Source organism: Vigna angularis, chromosome 10 (genome assembly GCF_016808095.1).
Source record: "Vigna angularis cultivar LongXiaoDou No.4 chromosome 10, ASM1680809v1, whole genome shotgun sequence".
NCBI lineage: Eukaryota > Viridiplantae > Streptophyta > Magnoliopsida > Fabales > Fabaceae > Vigna > Vigna angularis.
The window spans coordinates 11,582,450-11,607,387 of record NC_068979.1 but is presented as its reverse complement, the minus strand read 5'-3'; the positions used below and the strand labels follow the sequence as shown (position 1 = coordinate 11,607,387).

General features: G+C 33.6%; 2 protein-coding genes and 1 long non-coding RNA gene across 5 annotated transcripts; 2 read left to right on the top strand and 1 right to left on the bottom strand.

Moving 5' to 3' along the window:
- The first annotated feature begins 6,432 nt into the window (after window positions 1-6,432).
- LOC108335719 (extra-large guanine nucleotide-binding protein 3) lies at window positions 6,433-12,919 on the top strand. Of its 3 annotated transcripts, none has more exons than XM_017571835.2 (9): window positions 6,433-6,693; window positions 7,414-8,434; window positions 8,700-8,837; window positions 9,258-9,362; window positions 9,458-9,637; window positions 9,995-10,190; window positions 10,941-11,185; window positions 11,669-11,841; window positions 12,173-12,919. In XM_017571835.2, exons 2-9 carry the CDS (start codon window positions 7,478-7,480, stop codon window positions 12,768-12,770), a joined length of 2,592 nt encoding a protein of 863 aa, XP_017427324.1. In that variant the 5' UTR covers window positions 6,433-6,693; window positions 7,414-7,477; the 3' UTR covers window positions 12,771-12,919. The 3 variants fall into 3 exon arrangements, with proteins under 3 accessions (XP_017427324.1, XP_017427321.1, XP_017427325.1); XM_017571832.2 differs by having other exon boundaries at window positions 7,379-8,434; XM_017571836.2 differs by having other exon boundaries at window positions 6,434-6,693; window positions 7,379-8,434; window positions 9,995-10,172.
- A 1,209-nt stretch (window positions 12,920-14,128) lies between these two features.
- LOC108335720 (uncharacterized) lies at window positions 14,129-15,362 on the top strand. The gene is made up of 2 exons (XR_001832782.2): window positions 14,129-14,435; window positions 14,565-15,362. It is a non-coding gene; the product is annotated as an uncharacterized LOC108335720 (long non-coding RNA).
- Window positions 15,363-20,555: 5,193 nt separating this feature from the next.
- On the bottom strand, window positions 20,556-22,881 carry LOC108335049 (pentatricopeptide repeat-containing protein At1g31920). The gene is made up of 2 exons (XM_017570969.2): window positions 22,585-22,881; window positions 20,556-22,460 (listed from the first exon to the last, which is right to left on the bottom strand). The coding sequence occupies exon 2, from the start codon at window positions 22,408-22,410 to the stop codon at window positions 20,593-20,595; it is 1,818 nt and encodes a 605-aa protein (XP_017426458.1). The 5' UTR covers window positions 22,411-22,460; window positions 22,585-22,881; the 3' UTR covers window positions 20,556-20,592.
- Between the last annotated feature and the right edge of the window lie 2,057 nt (window positions 22,882-24,938).

Here is a 24,938-nt window from a genome sequence, read left to right as displayed (position 1 = left end):
AAGATTATGATGGAGAAAGGATGAAGAGACGCATGTGTTAACTAGTTAACTAGTTAACTAGTTAACCATACTAAAATTATTAAGTTTCAGTTTTTTTAATTTGAACTGTGAAATAATTTAATTTGTTTTTAGTAAAAACAGTTTAATTTTTTTAAGTATAAAATAATACAGTTAACTGCAATTCAAGTTCAGTTTGATGAACTATGCCCACCCCTATAATTAACCACCATAGAATGTCTTTAGATGACAACCGTCAACACCAATGAAGGGCCTGTAACCACACAAGAATCCCTCCTTACAATCCTCTAAACACATGTAAAAACACTCAAACCTTGGTAAAAACACTCAAACCTTGGTGTCAAAGTCGTTGGGGGTTGTGTAATGTTTATTTTGAACCCTTCCACCAAAGTTCTACACCACCATCATATTTGAACTCTTTAACTATTCTCAATGCTTCGAAATATGACCATCGATAAAGATAGATTCTTTTAACCACATTCTTTTAGAACTTGTCCATATGATGAAAAATGATATGAAACCCTATTGTGAAACCTATATTGTAAATCACGATTCAAAATCAAACTACCATAATCCTAAATGCACTCAACATTACACAAAAAGTAAAACCAATTTACATACTACCTCACTTTAATAAATTAGGATTTTGTTGATGAAACCATTGTGTTTAAATGCGAACTTTAGAAATTACATCTATTCTCATCTTCACTAATTCTAACATAAATGTCTTAAGAAAACTAAATCCTAATTTTATCAACAATTTGTTTTTAACATCACAATTGTAATTATTCAAGTGTCTTTGATAGATGACGGCTTGAGCTGAATCCGGAAACGTTGTGAACTCTGGACTGGATCGAGCTGAAGAACCGGGAAACAGCGAAAGAAGTAGATTTACTCGAGAACCCTAGGTTTTGGGGGATTAATCGGTGAAAACTATAGGGTTGAAGGCAAGGAAGGATTTAATCGGTGGATAAGAAAGATTCAACGATTAAATCGATGAAATGGAAAAAACAGTCATGATTTCACTTGGTGAATGGGAGAAAAACGATGCCTAACACCTTTTACACATGCTTTAATAAAAGTAAAAGAAATACTACACTAAACTAATTGGGCTTGGGCCCCGTCTATCAGTCTTAAATGTATTTGGGATGTGACATATATAAAAAAAATCCTAATAACATTATCATAAAAAACTAAATTCATAACATTCTAACAGAAGAGGACAGAAATTAAACAAAATTTGAATAAAAAACAAAAAACAAAAAATACATAATAATTTAGAGAAAAAAAGATAAATAACTATTTCGCTTTGAACTCAGCTTACAATTGCATACTTAACAATGACACAGTATTCCAAACCTATGCATTCCTAAACCACTAAGAACTCACATGGTTTCTGAAACGTTTCCATAGACTTACACGTGAATTCCTAGGAAAGATCTCCATATAATATATACATATAATATATACATAATATATATATATATATATATATATATATTATTCTTTGACTAACTTTAATGTGTGCAATAGCGGTCCAAGGCAACTTTCTCTCTTCAAACCTTATTGACTTTTATTATATATATGTTATGTACATAGAAAAAGTTAAGGCAAGTCATAGATATTTAACATTTTATTTCCTCTTATAATGCATTTTGATTGAAAAGTAAAAATATATAAACATAAAAAGCTCTGTAGCTTATATGATTGTAAGGTTTCAGGGTTCAATGTAAATTTGAAACAAAATGTGTTTAACTAGAATGAGGTATGATATTCTTTTACTTATTTTTTGAACAGTTTTAATTCAATGAATAAACAGAAAATAAATTAGTTAACTTTAGTTGCGAGAAAAGCATAATTAAATACTTGTTTGTGTTAATCAAATTTAAAATTTTGTCTCTAAGAATTTACATAATTACATTCACTAAGTATGAATATAGTATAAAAGACTAAATGTGATGATGAAAAATACAAACAATAGTGTAAATCCATTTTAATGTTATGGTTATAAAAATAATATATTTAAATTTGTGAAGTTTCAATGGTGATCTCTATTGTCAAAATTATTAGTTTGTTGTTCTTTATTATATTTATTGACATAATTCTCACTGATATTAAATTTAAAAACAAAGCATGCTCCACTAAAATTAACTATGTTAATTTTTGTTACTTTCCTCCTTCAACCTCCATTGTTATTAATGTTGATCATTTTGACTAACACAATGTCTTGATTAAAGATTGGAAGATGTTCTTACAATGCTAAAGTAATCCTATTAAAACACTAATATAGTTTTATATCTTCAACTAAATCTTTTATCTTTTGTTATTTTAGTCTTTAGTATTGTTTTACAGAGAATTATCTACAAAGTCACATTAACGTTTAAGAAAATATTTAAAAGATATTTAATTTTATAAATATTAAAAAATGAGAAGTTAAAATTTCATTTTGAAATGTTCATAAACAAGTGTATTATGTCACTCAATTTACGTTTAATCAAAAGATATTATATATAAAAAATGTGTGGTGATATTTTTGTAAAGGGTTAAATATGTTTTTAGTCCTTAAACTATTGGCCGTTTCTGGTTTTCGTCCCTCTTTCAAAGTAAGGTACGATTTGGTCCTCAATCTTTAAAAAACGTTCGTTTTATTCGAAAAAACGAACGTTTTGAGGACTAAAACGAGGACTAAAAACAAAATTTTGAGGACTAAAACGAACGTTTTTTAAAGATTGAGGACCAAATCGTACCTTACCTTGAAAGATGGACAAAAACCAGAAACGACCAATAGTTTAGGGACTAAAAACATATTTAACCCTTTTGTAAATAATTTGTCAAAATTTAAATATAACGCTTGTAGATAAAATGTAAAATTTGATTTTTATGTCTAATCCCTTTTGGTCAGACATAAATTTACATCGAACAAATATTTGATTAAAGGGTGTCAAATGTAAAAATCAAATAATAAAGACATAAACTACCTTGCAAACTACCTTGCAAACTACCTTGCAGACATTGCCACAAACCACCTTGTGAAGAGGTTGCACGAACATTAGGAACCTTGGAGGGCCTCTATTGGGGCTTCTTTTTTTCGATTTCTTCCACTATGGTTTGTGATTTAGTGGAAAATTTCTTCTTCCCTAATATTTTTAAAAGCTAGGTTGATTTTGTGTTTGTTATATTATTGAAAAGACAAAAATACTAGACGTAAAAAGCATTTTTTGTGTTAGTGATAGTACATTTAATAAACCTTTTACCTATATGGATTATTAGATAAAACTCATATTCTCTAATTACTATTTTAGTAACCTCTAATTACTATTTTAGTAACGTTTGAGTGTAATTTTGTTTTAATAATGTAATTAACTAGTGTTTCAAGTGTAGGGTTAAACATTGGCTTAAAAAAAAGTTCTGATCTTCATACTTCAATGTTATCCTTTTCATACTAAGATAATTTTACTCATCAACCAATCATAAATACTTGCAAAAAAAAATGTTATGATGTTAAATTCAACTTAAATTAATTAATTAAAACAGTTAATATTATAATAAAAACATAATTAATATTTCAACAACTATACTTTTAGTCTATATTTATAATTTTATCGTACTATTATATATATATATATATATATATATATATATATATATATATATATATATATATATAAATATATATATATATATATATATAAAAGTCGTAACGTACAACTAGTAACATTGTAAATAAGCATTTGGTTAGTGTCGATTTTTCTAAGTATGTGTCTCCACATATAATTTCAACTACAAAACAATTCCTTATGGTCAAACCTCGGTTTCTCTAATAATAAATATAAAATTACTTAAGCCTTTATTTACCATAAACATTCTTTGAGAAGGTTAGGGAAATTAACATAATTGTGCACCCTTAGTTGGTGTAAATGAATAATCATGCATTAGATCTGATGATTACACTGAGATTAAAGTGAAGACACTTTTTACGGTGTGGGAAACTACAGTATGCACTGTTATGAAGCATGTCCATTTAAAGACAAGGTTCCTCAACTTTCAAGCGTGCAATATTTTTCTAATCAATCATCCACTTTATTCTTTGGTTGTAAAGATTACTTTCATAATTTTTTACTTTACTTTAGTCTAAAAAGAAGGACAGAAAAATACTACAGAATTAATCTTTTACCTTCATAATTTTGTTATCTAAACATTAAACAATTAACGTTTTGTACAACTATTTTTTATCTTTTTATTTATATTTTTACGTATTCCATTTTTACTTAAATATAATTTTTATATTATATTTTTAACTTATGTATTAAAAAAAACGCATAAATATTCAAATTTGAAATATAGGAATTGCAAATGTGAAAGATAATGAATTAATTAATAACTTGTGACCTTGATTCGAAATATCAATTCTTGAGTCGAATATTTACAATTAGATTAAAAGTTATGATTCATAGTTAAGATATGACTTTTTTCTACTTAAAAAAATAATTCAAGTACCTCAATTTGACTGTAAATTTTAGAATATTGATTTACTTTATAACCATCAAATATTTTTAATTTAGCTGGATAAATTAATATCTTTAACCTATTGGTTCACTCTTACTTACCAACTTGTATTTTTGTTAAAAGTAATATATTTAAATTATTTTATTATATCATTTGAAGATACAAAAGTTTTAAAATAAGAAGATCTACCATATAAATATAATATTCCTTATAATTTATTTAATTAAAAAGTTAATTCATAAATTTAAAATTAAAAATAATATTTTATTGATTAAATGTGTCTATTTTAATATATATATATATTAAAAATATAAAATATAAAAAAAATTAATGGATGGTCTTTCTTTTTACAAGCAAGTTAGGGCTCTCAACTGTCTATTAATGTTTAATCCATTTTTACGGAAAGAAGCCAAAATAAATTGTAACCCACACAAAAACAATTTAAGCTTTAAGTTTAAATAATAAGTATATTGTTACAATTCCTCAAATTCCCTATTTTCAAATAATTATTTCATTATTATATTTATTGAATTAAAATTATTTCTTGAGTGTATTATAAATTACACTATTTTTTCAATTAATAAGCAGTTGCTAATTTTTTATTCCTGTAAAAGACATTATTTATATTTTTTATCCCTGGTGATAAGATTGCTATGAGGTTACGTGGCATATGTCTTAATTTTGACATTGTCAACAAATTCAATGTTTTGAAACATCAATAAATGAACAGTAAGATCCATTCACACTCACTACCTGTGGCGCGTGCTTGATAGACGTCTACTCAAACCCTTTCCAATTATTCATACTTAATATTTAGTGTGAATTACCTTACAATGTTAACTGATTCAAAATAATATTTGTATACAATTTAAAAAATATTATTAAAATTAATTTTTATTGTATATAATAATTTATGATTAAATAAAAATAGAAAATACATTTTATTTTCTCAGTTTTTTATTTTTAAAAACTCATTTATACCATACATATACCATTTTAAAATGTTTAAGACTCCAGACAAAAGAATCAAGGAAATTATTATCATATGCAAAGTTACTTTTAAACCGTAAGTTATATTTCTTTTTTATTTCTCAATTTAATCAGTTTAATGTAACCATTATCAAATTATGCGTGACTAAATTATTACCGAAACTCCTTTCCAATGTGAAGTGAGTTAAGTTTATAGAAAACAGATAAAATATTCATTAATTAAAATTAACTCATGCTTGATTAATTTATAGTATCGGTGTATAAAATCAGTTTTTTTATTCCTGGTTTCAATTTATATATATAGAAACTCATAATTTGTTCTTATTTTCATTTTCTAGATACCTTAAACCTGAACCAGATCTCAAATCTTAATCTAACTTATACCTTGTCGTATATTCTAAAAATTAACACAACTCCAAGAAATTGGATGAATAAAATATCAGAATAACCTCTTATACGACACAACAACACAACAGAGTTAAAGTAGAAAAATATCTATGTGATGCAATGGCAGTGAGTGAGAAATAGGCGCGTGGGGAATGTAGGGTCTGACAACAGCCCCACGAGTTCGTTGTCTTCCTCATCACAACACGACCAGTTTTTTGTTTTAATTAAGAACAAACATCATATCTTATGCATCCACACACACTAATTGCCCATAAACCATCTTCATTAAAAAACAAAACTTTACTTAATTATCCCTTAAATATTATAGTTTTAGTAATAATATATATTAATATTTTTGAATTTTTAGATGATTAAATGTCTTTTTACTAAATGTATAATGATAGTTTTCATGATTTTTAATTATGTATTTAAGTATTATGATTATTTGTAAAGCATGCCACCTTGTTTGAATAAAGAATAAGTGGAGAGATCTAACATGGCATATGAGAAGAGATACAGAGTGAGATTATTACAATTTGGCAATGGGGTGGTAAGTGGGACCCACTGAGTTTCACCCTCATCTTCTTCTGGTTCTGCTTCTGTTTCTACTGCTCCAGCTTCTACTTCTTACTTTCTGAGCCTCACCTTTCCCTTTCTATCTTTTCCTCCTTTCCTTCATCAATGGTGGTGGTGGCTTTTGAGAAAGCTCTGTCTTTTGGCTCTTCGAGCTCAAAAGCAAGAGCACCTTAGATTTAAAGATCGGATTCGCTTTCATTGTGTCCCTTTACTCAGGTACATTCTCATCGTCCCCTCTTTCTCTCTCTAAACTATAAACTCTCCCCCACTTCCTTTCTCTCACTATAAAGTTTGAAAGTGATGTTTTTTTCACCTTCTCTTTTTTTGGCTTTTCTTTTTATTTATCCTTGCCTGAAAATTCCAGCATTTGAGTCTGTTTCTAAGTTGGTTTTCTTCGGGGGGACATTTATTAGCTAGTGGTTTGACTCTGTTGTTTTTCAACACTCTGAAGAACATAAAACTTGTGACCCGTTCTTCCATCTTCTTTTCCTACTAACTTCTAAGCTTGATAAAGTTGAACGGCTTTCACGTTCGGTTCTTGTTTTTGTCTATTTTTTTGACTGTGAATATTTCACCTTTTCATGTGTTTTCTGTGATTTTGTCTGTTGTCATGCTGAGATAAAATAAGTTGAATTTGGTTTAATTTCATTCCATTTTATTTTTGTTTAGCATACTTTCCTTTCTCGTTTTTTCTAATACAAAATGAATCCGTTCAACTATGAAGGCTTTCAAGTTTCAACGTTTGATTGCGGCTGCTTGATGGGCCATGCCTGTGACTCATTCTATTTTTGCCAAAACAAAACTCCTAAAACCCCTTTACACTGTAACATAATTCAACTTTTTTCCTGAAGATATATGTTGATTTCTATCTAGTTACAAGATCTTTGATTTGTTGTTTTAGAGAGTAACTTACAGTTACAGTACTAATATCTGAAGCTGAAGATTGAGGAACTTATGGTTTGAAGTTTAAGGGGTGTCTGAGTTTGTGAATACGAAGAATATGGATCAAAATAGAGAAGAGAGTTGGAGGGAATTAATGAAGAAGATGCTTCCTCCTGGTGCTTCCTTACCTGATGATGCTTCTAATCTTGATTACTCCATAGCTATGGAATATGTTGGTCCACCAGTTTCATACGAATTGCCAAAAGTTGAGCCTCTTGATGGAAACTCAAGAGCAATTCCCACTGCTGAGCCACTCTCTGGATCACAAAGATCAAATACTCGTGTGGGGTCTATGGTGATTGAGCCAATCCCTCTGCCAGTGTCTCGTATTGCCGGTATAACAAGTTCTCCTAATCAAAGTCCGAGGGTGTCAGGAAGCTCAGATTCTGTGGTTTCTGTCTTACAAAACCCAGATCTTTCTTCCGCTTCACCATCTGCTTCACCTGCCTCAGTTCATAATCCTCCACAGCCGTTGGTTAATGAAGTGAAGAGAGCACCGGTTGTCACTTTTAATACTGTTGATAGATCTCAGAGGAAAGAAGTGGAGGTTGTGAAGCCAGTTTATTCAGAATATGTTGGAGTTTTGAAGGAAAGGAAGAAAAAGAAAATAAGAGTTTGTTATAGGTGTGGAAAAGGGAAGTGGGAAACTAAGGAGTCTTGCATAGTGTGTAATGCCAAGTACTGCAGCAACTGTGTGCTAAGGGCAATGGGATCCATGCCTGAAGGACGCAAATGTGTAACATGCATTGGTCAACCAATTGATGAATCAAAGCGTCTAAAACTAGGTAAATATTCAAGGGTGTTGTCCAGATTGTTAAGTCCTCTAGAAGTCAAGCAAATTATGAAAGCAGAGAAAGAATGTTCTGCTAATCAGCTTCGGCCGGAGCAGCTTATCGTCAATGGATTGCCCCTGAAGCCGGATGAGATGGCCGAATTACTTGGATGCCTGCTACCTCCACGTAAACTGAAACCTGGTAGATATTGGTATGACAAAGAATCTGGTCTCTGGGGAAAGGTGATGGATTCATGCTTTATTACTGAGAATATTTCTGCTTCAATTTTCCCTTGTACAAATTATTATCTTTCCATTTGGTATGGGATGGAGTGTCATAAATTATGTTTTCAAATTCACATGTTAACTGAAACTATATGTCATATTTCCATTTTTTCTAGCATTTTTAAAAGTTTTAGTTTTAAGTTCATGTTAACTTATCAAAGGAATATATTTCAATTGGTCATTGGATAATGCGAACTAACTTCTGTCTTTATTTATTTAATAGGAAGGGGAAAAACCTGACAGAATCATAAGTTCAAATCTGAATTTCACTGGGAAACTTAGCCTCAATGCTAGTAACGGAAACACCGAGGTTTACATGAATGGTCGAGAGATCACAAAACTTGAACTGAGGGTACTCAAAGTAAGTGTTTATCTTTACTAAATTTTAACCACTTACAGTTACTAAATTTATCTGCAATGCCATAGGTGGAAGAGAAAATGGAAACACTGGGATGTGCCATCAGATTGTTTAAGATATGAACAACTGGCTGCACCTGTTTTCCAAAGCTGAGATGATTTTGAAAATGATAGAATATTCTTACATAATAGCTGTGGAAAGATAATAATAAAACATGTCAGCTAGTAAATACACTTACTACTTTGCTTGAAGACCTTTCTAATCTCTGGATGATCCATAAGGACTATAGTAAAATATTCACAACCAGTAAATGTATCATGAGGACCTCTTTTAATTTTTGGATGATCTGTATCATTATCATATTATCATGGGATTATGGTATTACTAGAGTTGATGGATTAACCTTTTTCTTTGATTTTTCAGCTGGCAAATGTGCAGTGTCCTCGTGATACACACTTTTGGGTTTATGATGATGGTCGTTATGAGGAGGAAGGTCAAAATAATATCAGAGGAAACATTTGGGAGAAGGTATTTGCCAACTAAATATTTCTTGGTGGGAACATTTGATGTTGTAGGAGCATGCAGAATATGAATGAAAGATCTGTTTACTTTTTCATTGACAGGCCTCAACAAGATTCATATGTGCCTTATTCTCTCTACCCTTTCCCCATGGTCAGCCTCATGGGCTAAAGGATGAAACTAGTCACTATACCACAGTTCCTATTTATCTGGAACAGAAAAAAACTCAGAAGCTTCTTCTTCTTGGAATACAAGGATCTGGTACTAGCACTATATTTAAGCAGGTATGTCTTTTATTCCAATGTTTAGACCCATGCTTGTGGTAAATATGTCTGAAATAAGCAACTGAGTTGTTTCAAATCAACAGTAGCAAAGATGTATATGAACTTGATTGATAACTTACTTTTCTTCTAGTAATTTTTTTTCTCTTCTTCCTTCTCCCCACTTTATTGAATTCTTTTATTGGTAGATGGAAGGGTGGGATGGAGTTGGCATGAGACTGAGTAAAAGATTTTGTAATCTCTTCATTTACTCTAATTGAAATAAAAAATTAAAAAAAAAAACATTTTTGGGTAGTAGTGTTTGTTACTGATTCTCTAGTAACTTGATTCTCCTGTGGCACTCTTGCAATTGCTGAGCAGGCCAAGTTTTTGTATGGGAACAAGTTTTCTGCTGAAGAGCTGCAGGATGTTAAACTGATGATCCAGAGTAACATGTATAAATATCTTAGTATTTTACTTGACGGGAGAGAGCGATTTGAAGAGGAGGCTGTTTCTAGAATGAATGGACAAGCTTCTCCTGGTCAAACTATGGAAACAAGTAATATTTCATTCTATGGTAATTTAGTTTTCAAGTTCCCACTTCATGTGTTTGCTGATAATCTTACAGGAAACAGCATATGAAAAATACATTCATTTAATATGTCATCATCAACTACATCCAGTAGAACCTATACACTTCATTTGTTCTGGAATTGGTTAAGCTCTCTGCATTTCTTAGGCTCCCTGACCCTGATCATGGATGGTGGAACTTATGCTCTTCTGCATGGCTTGGTTCATCAGATTGATAGGATACAGTAGTTCTAAATTTTAGTTTTTTTGTTGTTGAAACCTGAATATTTTTATCATTGATTTCGCTATATTTTGGGAAAATATAGGATTGCTAGGTAAATTGAGCAACTGAAATTCTGTGTGAACCTTTCCTTTTCTTAATTTCAATTTCCAGGTACACTTTCTGTGTGATCAAATTATCATTTTGCTATGCAAAGGGAAATCCAAAATTAATAAGTTTCTACAACTATTATTTAAGAACTTAGTGCCCCAGCATTTTACGGGGATGAACAAAATTTACCTGAATACTAAGAACCTTCGTTGCATAAAGCTAGTGAAGACATTGAATTTTAAATCTATTTTGGGTGGAACAGGCAACTGAATTTGGGTGGAAGAAAATATTTGCAGAAAGCTGCTGCAAATATGCTGTTTATGTATAGATCTGTATCAAAGTTGAATCTCGTGGCCAACTTTTATGTAATCATGTTATGGCATCGTAATGCTTCCAGAATATAACCTGATTTTGATCTCTATTCAGGTAGCAATGGTGAAAGTAGTACTAGTGAATGCATCTATTCCCTCAACCCAAGGCTAAAACATTTCTCTGACTGGCTCCTGGATATTATAGCCACTGGGGATTTAGATGCCTTCTTCCCTGCCGCCACACGTGAATATGCACCATTAGTTGAAGAAGTATGGAAAGATCCTGCCATACAAGAAACCTTCAAAAGAAAAGATGAGCTTCACTTTCTTCCTGATGTTGCTGAGTACTTCTTAAGCCGGGTAATTGCTTAAATGTCATCCATGAAACCGAGCCCTTTTGTTCTGTTAAAGTTATCTGATGTTTACCAAATCTTCCCTTAGCCATCTGTTCTTTTTCATGCCATTTTTTGCTAGTGTATGTTCTGAGAGGAGGTGTAATATTCCCAACTCTTTTTATCCATATAAGGAAATATGCTATTGGTTTTCCTGTTGTGTCTTCACGTATTTATGTCAGTGCAATATCTTTGCAATTTGTATATTAGAATTTGTTGGGAGGAAAATTTTTGAACAAAGAAAAGTTTAAAGTCATCTGTACTTGGGTTTGCCTGGTCATTGTTTATCCTGATTGTTAACATTTATTGGTGTTATTATAAATTAAGTCCATTATATATGTATGATAAGTACAAATGATTGTTACTTTGCTAGAATGGTATGCTTTTCAGCTTCAAGAAATTTGATGGTATTGGTATGTATAGCTAGATGATGAACTCTTGCTTCCTTCAGGCTGTGGAGATATCTAGTAATGAATACGAACCTTCTGAAAGGGACATAGTATATGCAGAAGGAGTCACTCAGGGAAATGGTTTGGCTTTCATGGAGTTTTCACTTGATGACCGTGTCGCTAAGTCGGATACTTACTCAGATAATCTCGATGCTCAGCTGCCACCACTGACTAAGTAAGCTATATTCATTCTCTTTGAATTCCTGTTAAGAGATATCTAGAATATAACAACAAAGTATGTCTCATTTACTGAGATCAGTTACATAAATCATACATTGTCATTCAGTCAGTTAAAGATCAAAGTTCTAGTGATGTTATTTATCCGAAGATCACTGAGTGATTTCTAGAATGATGTCAGAAAAGTTGTTTACTCATGACATTGTTTGATTCATGTAATCGACTCCAACCAATTGTTTGTTGTTGCTTTGCTTCCAACTTCACACACCTCACACTCAAAAAGAACAGAAAGTAAACTCAGACTATAAATCATTCTTATTTTGTCTTAGGTATCAACTCATAAGAGTGAATGCCAAGGGCCTTAATGAGGGCTGCAAGTGGGTTGAAATGTTTGAAGATGTTCGAGCTGTGGTGTTTTGCGTTTCCCTAAGTGACTATGATCAGTTGTGGCTTTCCCCAGACAGTAATGGCAGTGGAACACTTGTTCAAAACAAGATGGTACAAAGCAAGGAGCTTTTCGAGACGATGGTGAGACACCCTTGCTTCAAAGACACCCCTTTGGTTCTGGTCCTTAACAAGTATGATATCTTTGAGGAAAAGATCAGCAGGGTGTCCCTAAATACATGTGAATGGTTCAGTGATTTTTGTCCCGTGCGTGCATACCATAATAACCAGTCACTGGCCCATCAGGCCTACTTCTATGTTGCTATGAAATTCAAGGACCTTTATGCATCCCTCACAGGGAAAAAACTCTTTGTGGCACAAGCCAGGGCAAGGGAACGAGTCACTGTTGATGAGGCATTCAAGTACATAAAAGAGGTCCTCAAATGGGATGAAGAGAAGGAGGAAAATTTCTATGGTCCACCTGAGGATTCATTTTACAGCACAACAGACATAAGCTCCTCTCCCTTTGTCAGACAAGAGTGAATGAGTGTGCATAAGAAAAATTCTTATTTGGCTATTGAAAAAAGGGTCGAAAATGTGACATGCTGGCCAGCCTGTGCTATGGTATTTACATATTCTGAAATGTTAAGTGAAAGTTATTGATGGTTTTGGTAGAGTTCTTTAAAGCTGAACCTTTGTAGTGTTTATCTGCATGCTTACTTTTTCTTTGCATGTGGTGGCGCTGTTAATCGGTTCTCGTGCCTTCAGACTTTATGAAACATTTACTTTAGCAGTAGTAGGGAATGTAGAATGGAAAACCAGGTAATAAAAAGAAAAGTGAAAAAACAAATAAAAAGGTAATAAAAAGATGTTGACATCTTAAAGTTATTGAATTGTCTGAGACTGAATTTGCGTTTAAAAGTCTTATTATGTATATAGCATGTAGCAGGAAAACCAGAACAGAAAAGCAAGTGAAAAATTGTTGAGTACTAATTGTTTACCTGATGTAAGATTTAGTAGTATGACTAGGTAACAAAACCATTCAACCAATGTAAGATTGTTGAGAGTTTCTTAGTCTAACTAAATCAATATCAAATCAATCTACACGGCTGTATTGATTTTCTTCTACCAATTTTGTCTTTCGTGACAATTACATAAAAATGTGTAATCATTGATAACACTTTTGTGCCACGATGGAAGAAATTCGAAAAAGTGAAGTGTACGCAAAACTGAAGCAGTATTCAGATTCTTTGCCCTGAAATTAGGTTGGCCAATTGACATTATCACCACTACAAACACATACGCACGAGTACAAGATTGTTCTCAAAAGTTTCATATGAGAATGGCCTTTTTACGGTGAGTTTTGGAATTCACAATAAAGTTATTGAATGTCAGAAATCAGATCCAATTAAATAACAAATGGTATGTATCAAAAAGATATATTACATAAGTACAACTCAATTTAATGATGTCTAAGTTTCAAAAAGAATAATTACAAATGTGGAAATGAAAATCTTAACCCTGTGGAAGTATCTTTGAACTAGGATAATCAAAACTCAAAAGATGAAACTCTTTACCTAGTTTGCTTGAGGTTAAAGGATGTAGTAAAATGAATTGGTAACAGAGTTGTCACATGTTTATAGCAGCTGCAATTCTCCAGAGTGTTTGTCCTTTCCATATGGTGCACATCTGCTGCTGTTTGTGTGTCAGCATTATTGTTCTTTCATAGACTTGGTTTGCTAAATACTGAGATGCCCATGTGATATTAAACGTACCATCATTGTATATGACTATATGCATAATGACATGCAGTGTGGTCATGTACAAAAATTGACCCATTATATTCATTCTGTTCACTTCCACCTACCTACCTGTCTCAACCCTATCTCCACTCTCCTTAACTTAACCTCTCTGCATTTAATTTGGAATCCCACTGAAACAGCAATGCCCATCCTTTCAGTCTCTTTCTTCAAATCATCTCCTATTCATGGCCCACCATAAAAATTTCGTAACTTCATCAAATTTCTTCTCTCACCCCATCAAAACCTTCCGTTCTGGAAATGATGAATGATGGAATGGAGGAAGTTGCCTTCGTTTAACCTTAATCATTTAGTCCGTTTTCCAACCCTTAATAGTGAAAGCATTCCCGTTTGTCTCTGACCCTCACAGCAGCCCAATTATCAGACCAGCACAGCAGCAAAACATCAGGTTTGTCTCTGCAACGGCGTCTTTCTCCCTGTGGTTGGAGCTTTTGACACTGCTGATTATAAGCGCAATATTAGGAATGGGGTTTATGTTTTTCTGTTGCATTATGTGATTGGATCTCTTTGTTCTTAGATTAGGGGTTTGTTCTCTGCTGTTTGGATTAGGAGTTTCTTAAAACGTGCACAGAAGGGTTAACTGCAAGGTGAGAGGGGAATTAAGCTCTACAAGTTCCATAACTTCCTCAATGAACATCTGCATAAGTGAGTTGAAGTCAATAAGCTGTAATACTTCTAAAAGCACATGTTAATGCTTGTCAAAGGTTGCTGATTCCTGAATATCTTTTGTTTGAGCAATGTTATGATATGTTGGACCTTAACCGGGTTTAAGTATTAGAAACGTTTCAGCGTAACTCAACCCCACAGAGTTAGGCACCTTATATTATAATTTGATCTCTCTTTAAAACTTCCAACACACTCCTTCACGACGAGGTATTTGATCTCTCTTTAAAACTTCCAACACACTCCTTCACGACGAGGTATAGACATATCGAGTGTTTACTATAAATTGGGTGTATTACGCACATGTTTTCATGTTTTGTTCAATTCTATGTATATACAGGTTGCATTTTTGATTGATTTTATTCATCCTATTTAATTTGTACTCAGGCTCTTAAATTGGAATTTAGAATGGATGAGGAGGATATTAATATGTCCCTTTGTGAAAATGAGATTGAGAAAGATGATATTGAAAAACAATCTGAAACTGGTGAAACTGAAAAAAAAGAAAAATAAGGATACCACGACTCATTGTTGGAGGTATTTTACTAAGATTAGGGTGGGTAAGGATAGAAAAGAGAGTGCAAAGTGCAATGGTTGTAACAAAATATTTGTGTGTGGTGGAAGAAAGTATGGTACTTCTCATTTGAAAATATTTGTAGGTTCTTATTGTCTTTTTATGATATCAGTATCCTACCTCTAATTTGTACTTTTTACAAGTTTGGAAGATTCCATGAAAAATGTGAAGGATGACAAAGAAATTAAGGATGTGATTGAATAAATAATAGTCAAATTTGAAATATATTGGAATGAATATAACGTTGTGTTTGCTTTTAGGACAATTTTTGGTGCAATTTTAGAATCAAGAATGAAATTAGAAACATTGCCTTTTGCTTTGAAAAACTTGATCTACTTACTTTGGAGCTAAAATTGGAAAAAATCAAAGAAAAATTGTACAAGCGTTTTATTGAATATAATAGTAAAGGTTTGCTAACATATGTTAAAAGCTCAAACATGGACAATCTTCATCCTCGTCTGAATCTAAACCAAGCCGTTTTTATGTAGGTTGCTTATTTTTAATGTACTTCACTTCATTACACTTACTTGCTTTTACATTATGCCGATTACTAACTTATTTTATTATTATTTTATTAATCATAATTTTATTTTATTAATTATTGCGTTTGATCTGATCATATGTTTTTTTTCCCGTAACAAAGATAGTTTTTGTTAGTTTATTTATAGCCGTGGTAGCTCTTCAACAATGACTTTATTTATTGGATGTCAACAATATATCTTCAATGACAATTTGCAAGAGGTGACAAAAGGGAGGTCAAAAGAAGCCGTGGATGAACATGTGAAAGAAACCTTAAAAATTCAAGATTCTCCCATCAAGACACCTAAAAAAGAAAAAAGAGCAACCTCGATGCTCTAAATAACTGCCTGAGAGTATACAAAACGTCCGACCACACACAACAAACCTGAAAGAGGAAAAAAAGTCGCTAAGAGCGCGTAGGAGCTTCGATAAGGCATTGTTGATGACATGGTGGTCACTTGGTTGAGATGATCAAAATCGTGTGATCGTCAATCGAAATTGGAATTCCAATAGTGCCAACAATAGATGACGGCGGTAGACGATGACGTCACTGGTAGCGATGGATGTAGTGATAGAGGCAAATGAAATTTTTTTTTCTCAAAATAACTAAGCTCTAGATACCCTGTTTAATATAGTGAAAATCATGTATACAAATAAGAAATAATGTCCAAAAGATAAAGATAAAGATAATATGGACTAAGTCCAAAATACAAATAAGAAATAATAACCAATTAATTAAAGATAAAGATAATAGGACTAACAATTATAATAGGAATTAAAAGAGTGCAAACTTAATTAAGTAACAAATATGGAAGGACACTACTTGACAATTATTTCGATTAATCAACTCTAGATTTTGAATTTTTTGAGCTCATGGATGTGTTAAAATGGTGGAAGAATAATCGTCAAAGATTTTCTGATCTTGTTTTAATGGCTAAAGTCCGAATAAGAATTCCAATAACTATCGTTGCATGTGAATCTGCATTTAGCATTGGTTCTCATATCATTAACAAATATAGGAATTTTCTTTTATTTGAGGATGTGACTTTAGTGGGAAGTATGGATTTGTTCTTCAAGGTAATTATTTTACTTTCTTTCATACTATTCTTTATTGTATTATTTGTTTTAAATTTATACACGGTCATTGTTGTGTTAAAATGTATGTAGATGATTGAGAAGATATTAATTATCAAAATGTAGTAGATGAAGGTTCATCCAAAGATATTAATTTATACACAATCATTGTCTCTCTTTTATGTACTACCAGCAGGGTAGAGAGCACAGGAACCCGTTGGAGCAAAAGAGTTTGGCGCTGGAGCAGGCGCTGCACATGGCGGGGACAGAGAGGTGAGGAACGTAGTGCTGGAAGAGTTGGAGAGGAGTGGTGAGGAGCAAAATGAGGCAGAGGATGGGGAGGAAGTGACGCATGTTCCGGTGGTGAGGTTGAGGATGTTGGAGATGGAGGGAGAGGGGCGTCCCGAGGACGAAGAGAGTTCGGAGATGATGAAGATGAATAGGGAAAATGATCATCATGTTTCAGAAAAAGGAAGATACTTTTCAGAAGAAGGAAGACTGATGTGGCATACCATTAGCCAGCTCAGCTAAAATTTAACGTCGTTAATTTCGAAGGACTAAAAATTATAGTTTCTTAAAGGTAAAGGGTCAAAGTGAAGGTAACTTTGAAAGAGAGACGAAACCCAAAAACGCTTGATAGTTAAGGGACTAAAAACATGTTTAACCCTAAATTTTAACATACAAGGAAAAGGTATGTTCAACAAAGTGTTTAAAACATTTAGCCTCTCTATCACCTTTAGTATCATTTGATCAAGTTCTTGCTGCTACAAGAAAACATCCACCCACAAAGAATCAGCTAATATGAAGTGCCACCAAGAAAATTTTGGCAAAAGAATGAAGGTGAATGATTGGGACAGTTCAAACAAAAATACTTTTAAAAGTCAATAAAAATGGCCGTATCAAAGAAATTTCAAGATACATAGTGGAAAACCATTCAGCCACCATACCTAAGGCTAAAAAGATTGAGGGAGAAGAAGCCAAGAAGTATTATTTGAGATATCTTAATTACTATATTTTTAATTTTCTATTCTTATATTTCTTTTAAAATAAAACTTTTTAAATAAATTTCTATACTTTTCCGGTTTTCAACCCCTATCCAACAGTCCTTCCAAAACTCTACTTTATTTCCTTCACCTATATGCTCGTGTAGTTATAGAACCAAGTTCCTTACACAGAACTTCCACAGACTTTTTGCTCAGATCTTTCTAGTACCATGAATCCTTCCTACATGTTATTTTCACACAAGTTTCTCTATGACCCATACTGATAGGATATTGGGTGATAGGATAGAAGGCAAGGGAGCCGAACGGTAGGAGGCAGGGGAGCCAAACAGTAGGAGGCAGGGGAGTCGAACGGTGGAAGGTGGCGAAGAGATCGAGCCGATTGGTTGAAGAGTGACTATCCTAATTGGGACAATAGTTAGGATGGGCGGGAAATAATTATAGTAAATAAGGCCATATTTTAGGGAAATATTCAGTAGAAGTAATTATAGTAAATAGAATTATATTCTAGGAAAATATTTAATATAAATAAAGCTAGATGTTATTGTTTAGGGCATGCTTTTGATTATTGAGGGAGGTTATGCTCCCAAGTAATTGAAGGAGGTTATGTTCCCAATTACCTTGTTTACTTTTGTTTATTCAAATATTACCATGAATAAAAGAAATTCATTCGTTCATTATCATTCGTTCATTGTCTTTTCTACCTACTATAATCGTGTTTAATTACGTCTCCTACTCGGATACGTAACAATTGGTCCGACCTGCCAGATCCTGTAAGAGGAGTGAAAGATGAGATGGAGGGAAGAATGAATGCAGTTGAAGGGAAACTGGAGGACATGGAGCTAAAGCTGGAGAACATGGAGCGGTCCATGGGGACTTTGGAGGCGGCAATGCAAAAAAATTTCCAAGAACTAATGAGGATGATGGGAGGCCGAGATCGACAACTAGATGATTTTTGAAGGAATTGATCCATTCAATTGGATCAACAAAGTTGAGAAATTCTTTGAATTACAAGTAGTGTCAAAGGAAGAGAAGGTGTGCCTAGCCTACATCAGTATGGAGAGAAGTGTCGGATATTGGTTTAGATTTTGGAGGGAGAAGGCCAGGAACCATTCGTGGGCTGGTTTAAAGGAAGCGATGGTGATCTGATTCGGAGAAAGAAGCAGGGGGTCATCTTCGAAAGACTAGCGGCCAGTAAGCAGTCGGGGATAGTGGAAGAATACACCCAAGCTCCGAACGGGCGAGGACTGCCAGATCCAAACATGAGAGGATTACCTGAACCGAACGGGCGAGGACTGCAGGATCCGAATGGGAGAGGACAACCAGATCCGAAAGAGAGGGGACAGCCGGAACCGAACGGGAGAGGACAGCCGGAACCAAACGGGCGAGGACTGACAGATCCGAACGGGAGCGAACTACCGGATACCCTTAGTGTGAGGGAAGGAAGAAAGAAGGCTTTGGAAGGAAGGGCAGATGGAAGAATCAATGCCCTAGAGAGAAAGATGGATTCTGTGAAGAGGTGGGTCAGCGAACAGAAAAAGGGGCTTGCAGTTCTTGATACACCTGTAGAGGGGAGAGAGTTGTTTGAAGTATGGGAAGACATTGAAGACCATTTTCTCAAGGCCTACGATTTTGGAAAAAAGGTGACCAAAATGAAGGAAGAATGGGAGTCATTTGAAGAGGAATTGCCACCACCCAAACCTCCAGACCTAAATTGAAGAAGAGCCATGAGATCAAGCTCCCCGGTTCCAACCTTGGGGACAAGGTTGTTCTGCAGCGGGGTGTAATGATAGGATACTAGGTGATAGGATAGAAGGAAGGGGAGCCGAATGGTAGGAGGCAAAGGGAAGCAAGTCGAACGGTGGAAGGCGCTGTAAAGCTGGAGCCGAACAGTAGGAGAAAGGGGGAAGCAAGTCGAACGGTGGAAGGTGGTGAAGAGTTGGAGTCGAACGGTAGGAGACAGGGGGAAGCAAAGCCGAACGGAAGGCGATGAAAAACTGGAGTCGATCGGTTGAAAAGTGACTATCTTAACTAGGACAGCAGTTAGGATGGGCAGGAAATAATTATAGTAAAGAAGGCCATATTCTAGGGAAATATTCAATAGAAGTAATTATAGTAAATAGAATTATATTCTAGGAAAATATTTAATATAAATAAAGCTAGATGTTATTGTTTAGGGCATGCTTCTGATTATTGAATTTTGTTGACAGGCGGTTATGCTCCTATGAGGAAGGTTATGCTCCCAAGTAAATAGAGGAGGTTATGCTCCCAATTACCTTGTTTACTTTTGTTTATTTAGGTATTACCATCAATAAAAAAAATTCATTCGTTCATTGTCTTTTCTACCTTCTGTGATCGTGTTTAATTACGTCTCCTACTCGGATACATAACAAATACTTTGATTCAAGTACCTCTATCCACACACCTTAGTCATCCGTTTCTAGTCTCCAATTCCATTTAGCTAAGAGGGTTATATTGAAGTTTTCATTTTAATTATACCAAAAGAAAACAAAAGTTACTCATCAAGATTCATAAATTCTTTGAAAACCATTTTTCTTGACATCAGCAACATTATTGGTACAAAAAGAGATGCAAAAGATGGCAGTGTTCAATATTATATCAATCAGTGTCTATTTACTGTAATATAACTATCAAATGTAACACAGGAAAAAAATACTAGCCCTATAAGAACCCTTGCATAAATGTAATGAAATTTACCAATAATCTTTACATGAACAAGTTCCATCTTTAAAATGGTGGAAGCGATTACGGTCCCTTACAGAAATTTCCCGTTCATAGATCATGGAAATGAACTTAGTGTAAGTATGACAGTCACTACACATCCTAAGATTTCTTGATATTCTTATTGGAGATCCTTCAGATGTCTGTATTAGTGCAAAAGCAATTGCCAACTTCTGACTATGATGTTTCAGTCTCTGTCTCTTTTCTTCCTCATCTACATCAAGCAACACCTGTGAGGTGTCTGGTGCATAGCCTTCAAATTTCAACTGCCATTCCATTTGGTGAATCATTTCATAGATGGTGTCACATTCTGGTTGAGACTTGTCCTGTGACACAAACTTGTGAACCTTCCTATTTGCTTCAACCAAACTAAACCCGGGTGTTTGCACCAAATGTTTTTCAGCCATTTCTGTTCTGATCCTGGCTACATCAGTCCATTTTTGAGCCCTTGCATACATACTTGCTAGCACCAAATAGTCACCAGGGTTGTGTTGATTCAACTTGAAAATATTCTCAGCTGCTATCTCCCCTATTTCTAAGTTAAGATGAACCTTACAAGCACTGAGAAGGCTCCTCCAAACCACATCATTAGGCTTAATTGGCATGCCTTTTATGAGCTCATAGGCTTCCTTTAGCATCCCTGCTCTCCCCATAAGATCCACCATGCAACCATAGTGCTGAATTGTTGGTTTGATCTTATGCACAAGTTGCATGTGGTTGAAACACTGAAGACCCTCGTTGACAAGACCGGCATGACTGCAAGCACTTAATACACCCACATAAACAACATCATCAGGTGCCAAACCTTCTTCCACCATTTCACAGAAAACTCTCAGAGCTTCCCTTCCACGCCCGTGAAAGGCAAGCCCTGAGATCATGACAGTGTAAGAGTATCTGTTCTTCACAGCCATATTTTGGAACACACAAAGCCCTTTGTCAAGGTTGCCACATTTTATATACATATCAATTAGTGAAGTCTTGACAACAACATTGAGCTCACTAATGTTCCTCAGCAAGATCCCATGTATGCACCTTCCAATATCAGGAGACCCCAAATGAGTGCAAGCAGAAAGTGCACTAACTAGAATGCTCTCTTCAGCCCTGTGGCGTCCCTCATTGCTCATGTCCCCAAGAAGCATCAAGCAATCTTGCCACAATTCCACACTAGCGTGTGCACCAATGATGGAACTCCATGAAGCCACACTCCTTTCATCCATTTGCTCAAACACGTCACAAGCATGATTTATTTCCCCACACTTCCCGTACATGCTGATCAAGCCATTATGCACATAGGTATCATCCTCGAGACCTGCCTTGAAAACCTGACCATGGACTTGCACTCCCTCCTTGAGAGCACCTAATAGAGAACATGCTTTGAGTACAAACGGGTAGGTGAAGTTGTCATGTTCAATTCCTTTTTCAAGCATTTCAACATACAGCAACAGAGCTTTTTCTAGATTCAAGTTATTGACATTTCCTCTGATCATGGTATTGTACTCAAAGCTACCAGGTTCCTCAATTTGCCTGAAGATTGAGCAAGCGTACTCCATGCTGCCCCATCTGGATAGAGCACAAGTGGCAACAAGATTGCTGCCACAGAAAGAATCCCAGAAAAGGCCCAATTTTAGAATTTGGGCATGAACTTGCTTGAATTCTTCCATGCTCTTGCACCTCTTGAGCAAAGACAACCATCCCTGCTCATTGAACTTCGCATTCAATTCAGAGTTTTGGGGTGGATTATTTGGAAGTGACAAAAGATGGGATTGGCAAAGAACAGATGTCCCACTCATCCTTCCATCCACACCATGTTAAACCAGCAAGCTAAGCTAAAAACATATAACTGTATGCAAGACATTATCTAGTCAATAAGATACAAGTTACAATTGATGAAATTAAATTTTCAATACAAGTAAGAATTTGACTCAAAATCTGAATATAGAAACTGGAGAGAGATGGTTATGCACCAGAAAAGGATGAACTTTATGGTCCATTATGCAAGGAAAGTTGATCAGATGGCTGCAGAGTGTTTGACAAGTGTTTATATGTATGAAACTGGGGTGTGATTATCCCAGTTACTGAAATGGAATGGGGAGGAACTGTGATGAGCATTGGTGTGGTTTGGGCCTTTTGGGGGCGTGACAGGGAAAAGATTTTCCTTTTTTTTCATAGAGTTTTTCAGAAAAAAAAAATGGTAATTTTCATAGGATTTGAATGTGATCCATGAAATTTGAGACAGCATTTGCGGCCACAGAAGAAAGAAAATTGCATTATGAGACATGGGATTTCTGGATAGGATAATGATTGGACCCACCAGATTCTCCTTGCAAGTTAGAAGGCCTCTCATATCTCTCCACGTGTATGCTTGGATTTAGTTGTGTAATTACTTTTCAAGCCCTTGAAAATTACAAATTTATTTTCTTAATTCGATGGTTGTTATTTACTCTGTCTTCTTGGGACTGTGTTCTAATCTGATACATAAGAACAACAGTTAAATCTGTCATGAGGACCCTTTTAACCTTTTCATGATATTACCACAGTGCCTATATATCTGGAACAGAAAAAAACAAAAACAAAAAACTCAGAAGTTTCTACTTCTTCTTGGAATTCATTAGGCAACTAAGACCATAAAAAGAAGTATTGCTCTCATAATGAAAAGCACTTCCAACAAAAATTGAATTAGACTAAGTGAGTAACTAAATCTTACAGATGTTACAGTCTGGTCTACTACCTAGTTACAATTAATTGTTTTAAACTAACCAGTACAACTCAACCATGTTGCTATAAGAAAAAACCAGAAGGGAGCCAAGAAATAAAATAATTGTCTATCCTTTTTATTTCTTCACAGAAATTGGACCACAAGTCACGGTAACAAAGAAAAAGTTGTATTACATTATAACTTATTCTTACAGTATTTCATAACAATCATGTTATAACATCATTATTCATTATTATATTTATGTGTTATAATAAAATATTTTATTATTGCATTTTGTAATATAATAATTTATAATATGGTTATAATTAATTATTGTTGCACACAGACATAATGAACTGCAACAATTTTATTGGAATTATGATGTTTGAAAATATAAAAGATAAAAAAAAAAAAGTATGTTATATGAAAAAATTTATCATTCTATTTTATTTATATTATTTTATTTTGTTCATGTTCTAAGATATGACATATATAACATCAAATGGTTTCATAATATAAAGCATCCACGTAATTTATATATAATAAAAATGTGATGAAATTTTAAATATTTTTTAAATTTAAATAATAATTAAATATATTTTAATCCGAAATTTTTTCTGAAAGTCAATTTAATTAAAAAATTATAATAAACAAATATTTTCAATCCAAATTATATATTTAATAGCATAATTTACCAGTGAGTTATATATACTTTGATACAAAATTAGATTTGTTTTAAAGTTTGATACAATTTAATTTTTAATCTTTAAAAATAAATAAATAAGATACTCTTAAACTTTAAAAAATAAATAACTAAGATTCTCTTAACTGAATTTGGTCTATTTACATTTCAATTGTCTGGAACATGTTTAACATAACACATAACAAAAATTAATATAATTAGATTATAAAGATTATATCTATTAACTTCTAAAATTTGAAATAAAAATATATGAAAATTTAAAACATAATCGAGATTTTGAAACTAGAAACTTATGTATCCCTTTACTTTTCATACATGCATATACCAATTATTTGTATTTATAAAATAGATTATTATCAACCTTTACTTTTATTTAAAAAGAAAAATCATTCTTATATTCACTCTGACTTCAACGTAAATTTCCACTCTGCCTTCTAATTATCTTCTTCTCAATGCATCATTTTCTTATCCTCTATTTGCGTCTTCTACTATAGATTTAATTGATATTTTCTTACGGTTCATATTTCTGATTGGACTTATCATGAACGTAGCAATCATATTTCAAATGAAATGGCAAATCCACCATAAATTCATTCATTCTTTCACGAATATTTTTTTTAATGCAAACGACCACTTATTCATACCGCAAAGCATTTCAACCAAACATTTCGATGAAAAATGCTAGTAAAACACAAACTTTAATTCCTAATAAATTTTAACCTAAAAGGAAAAGGTATGTTCAACAAAGTGTTAACATTTATCATCTCTATCACCATTCGAGTCATTTGATCAATTTATTGCTGTTACAAGAAAACAGCCTCGCACAAAAATAACAGAAGTTGGAATAACAGACGGAAGATTCAGCTCATAGCAAGTACCACCCAATCAAAGTGAGGAAAAATTGGGCAAAAGAACGAAGA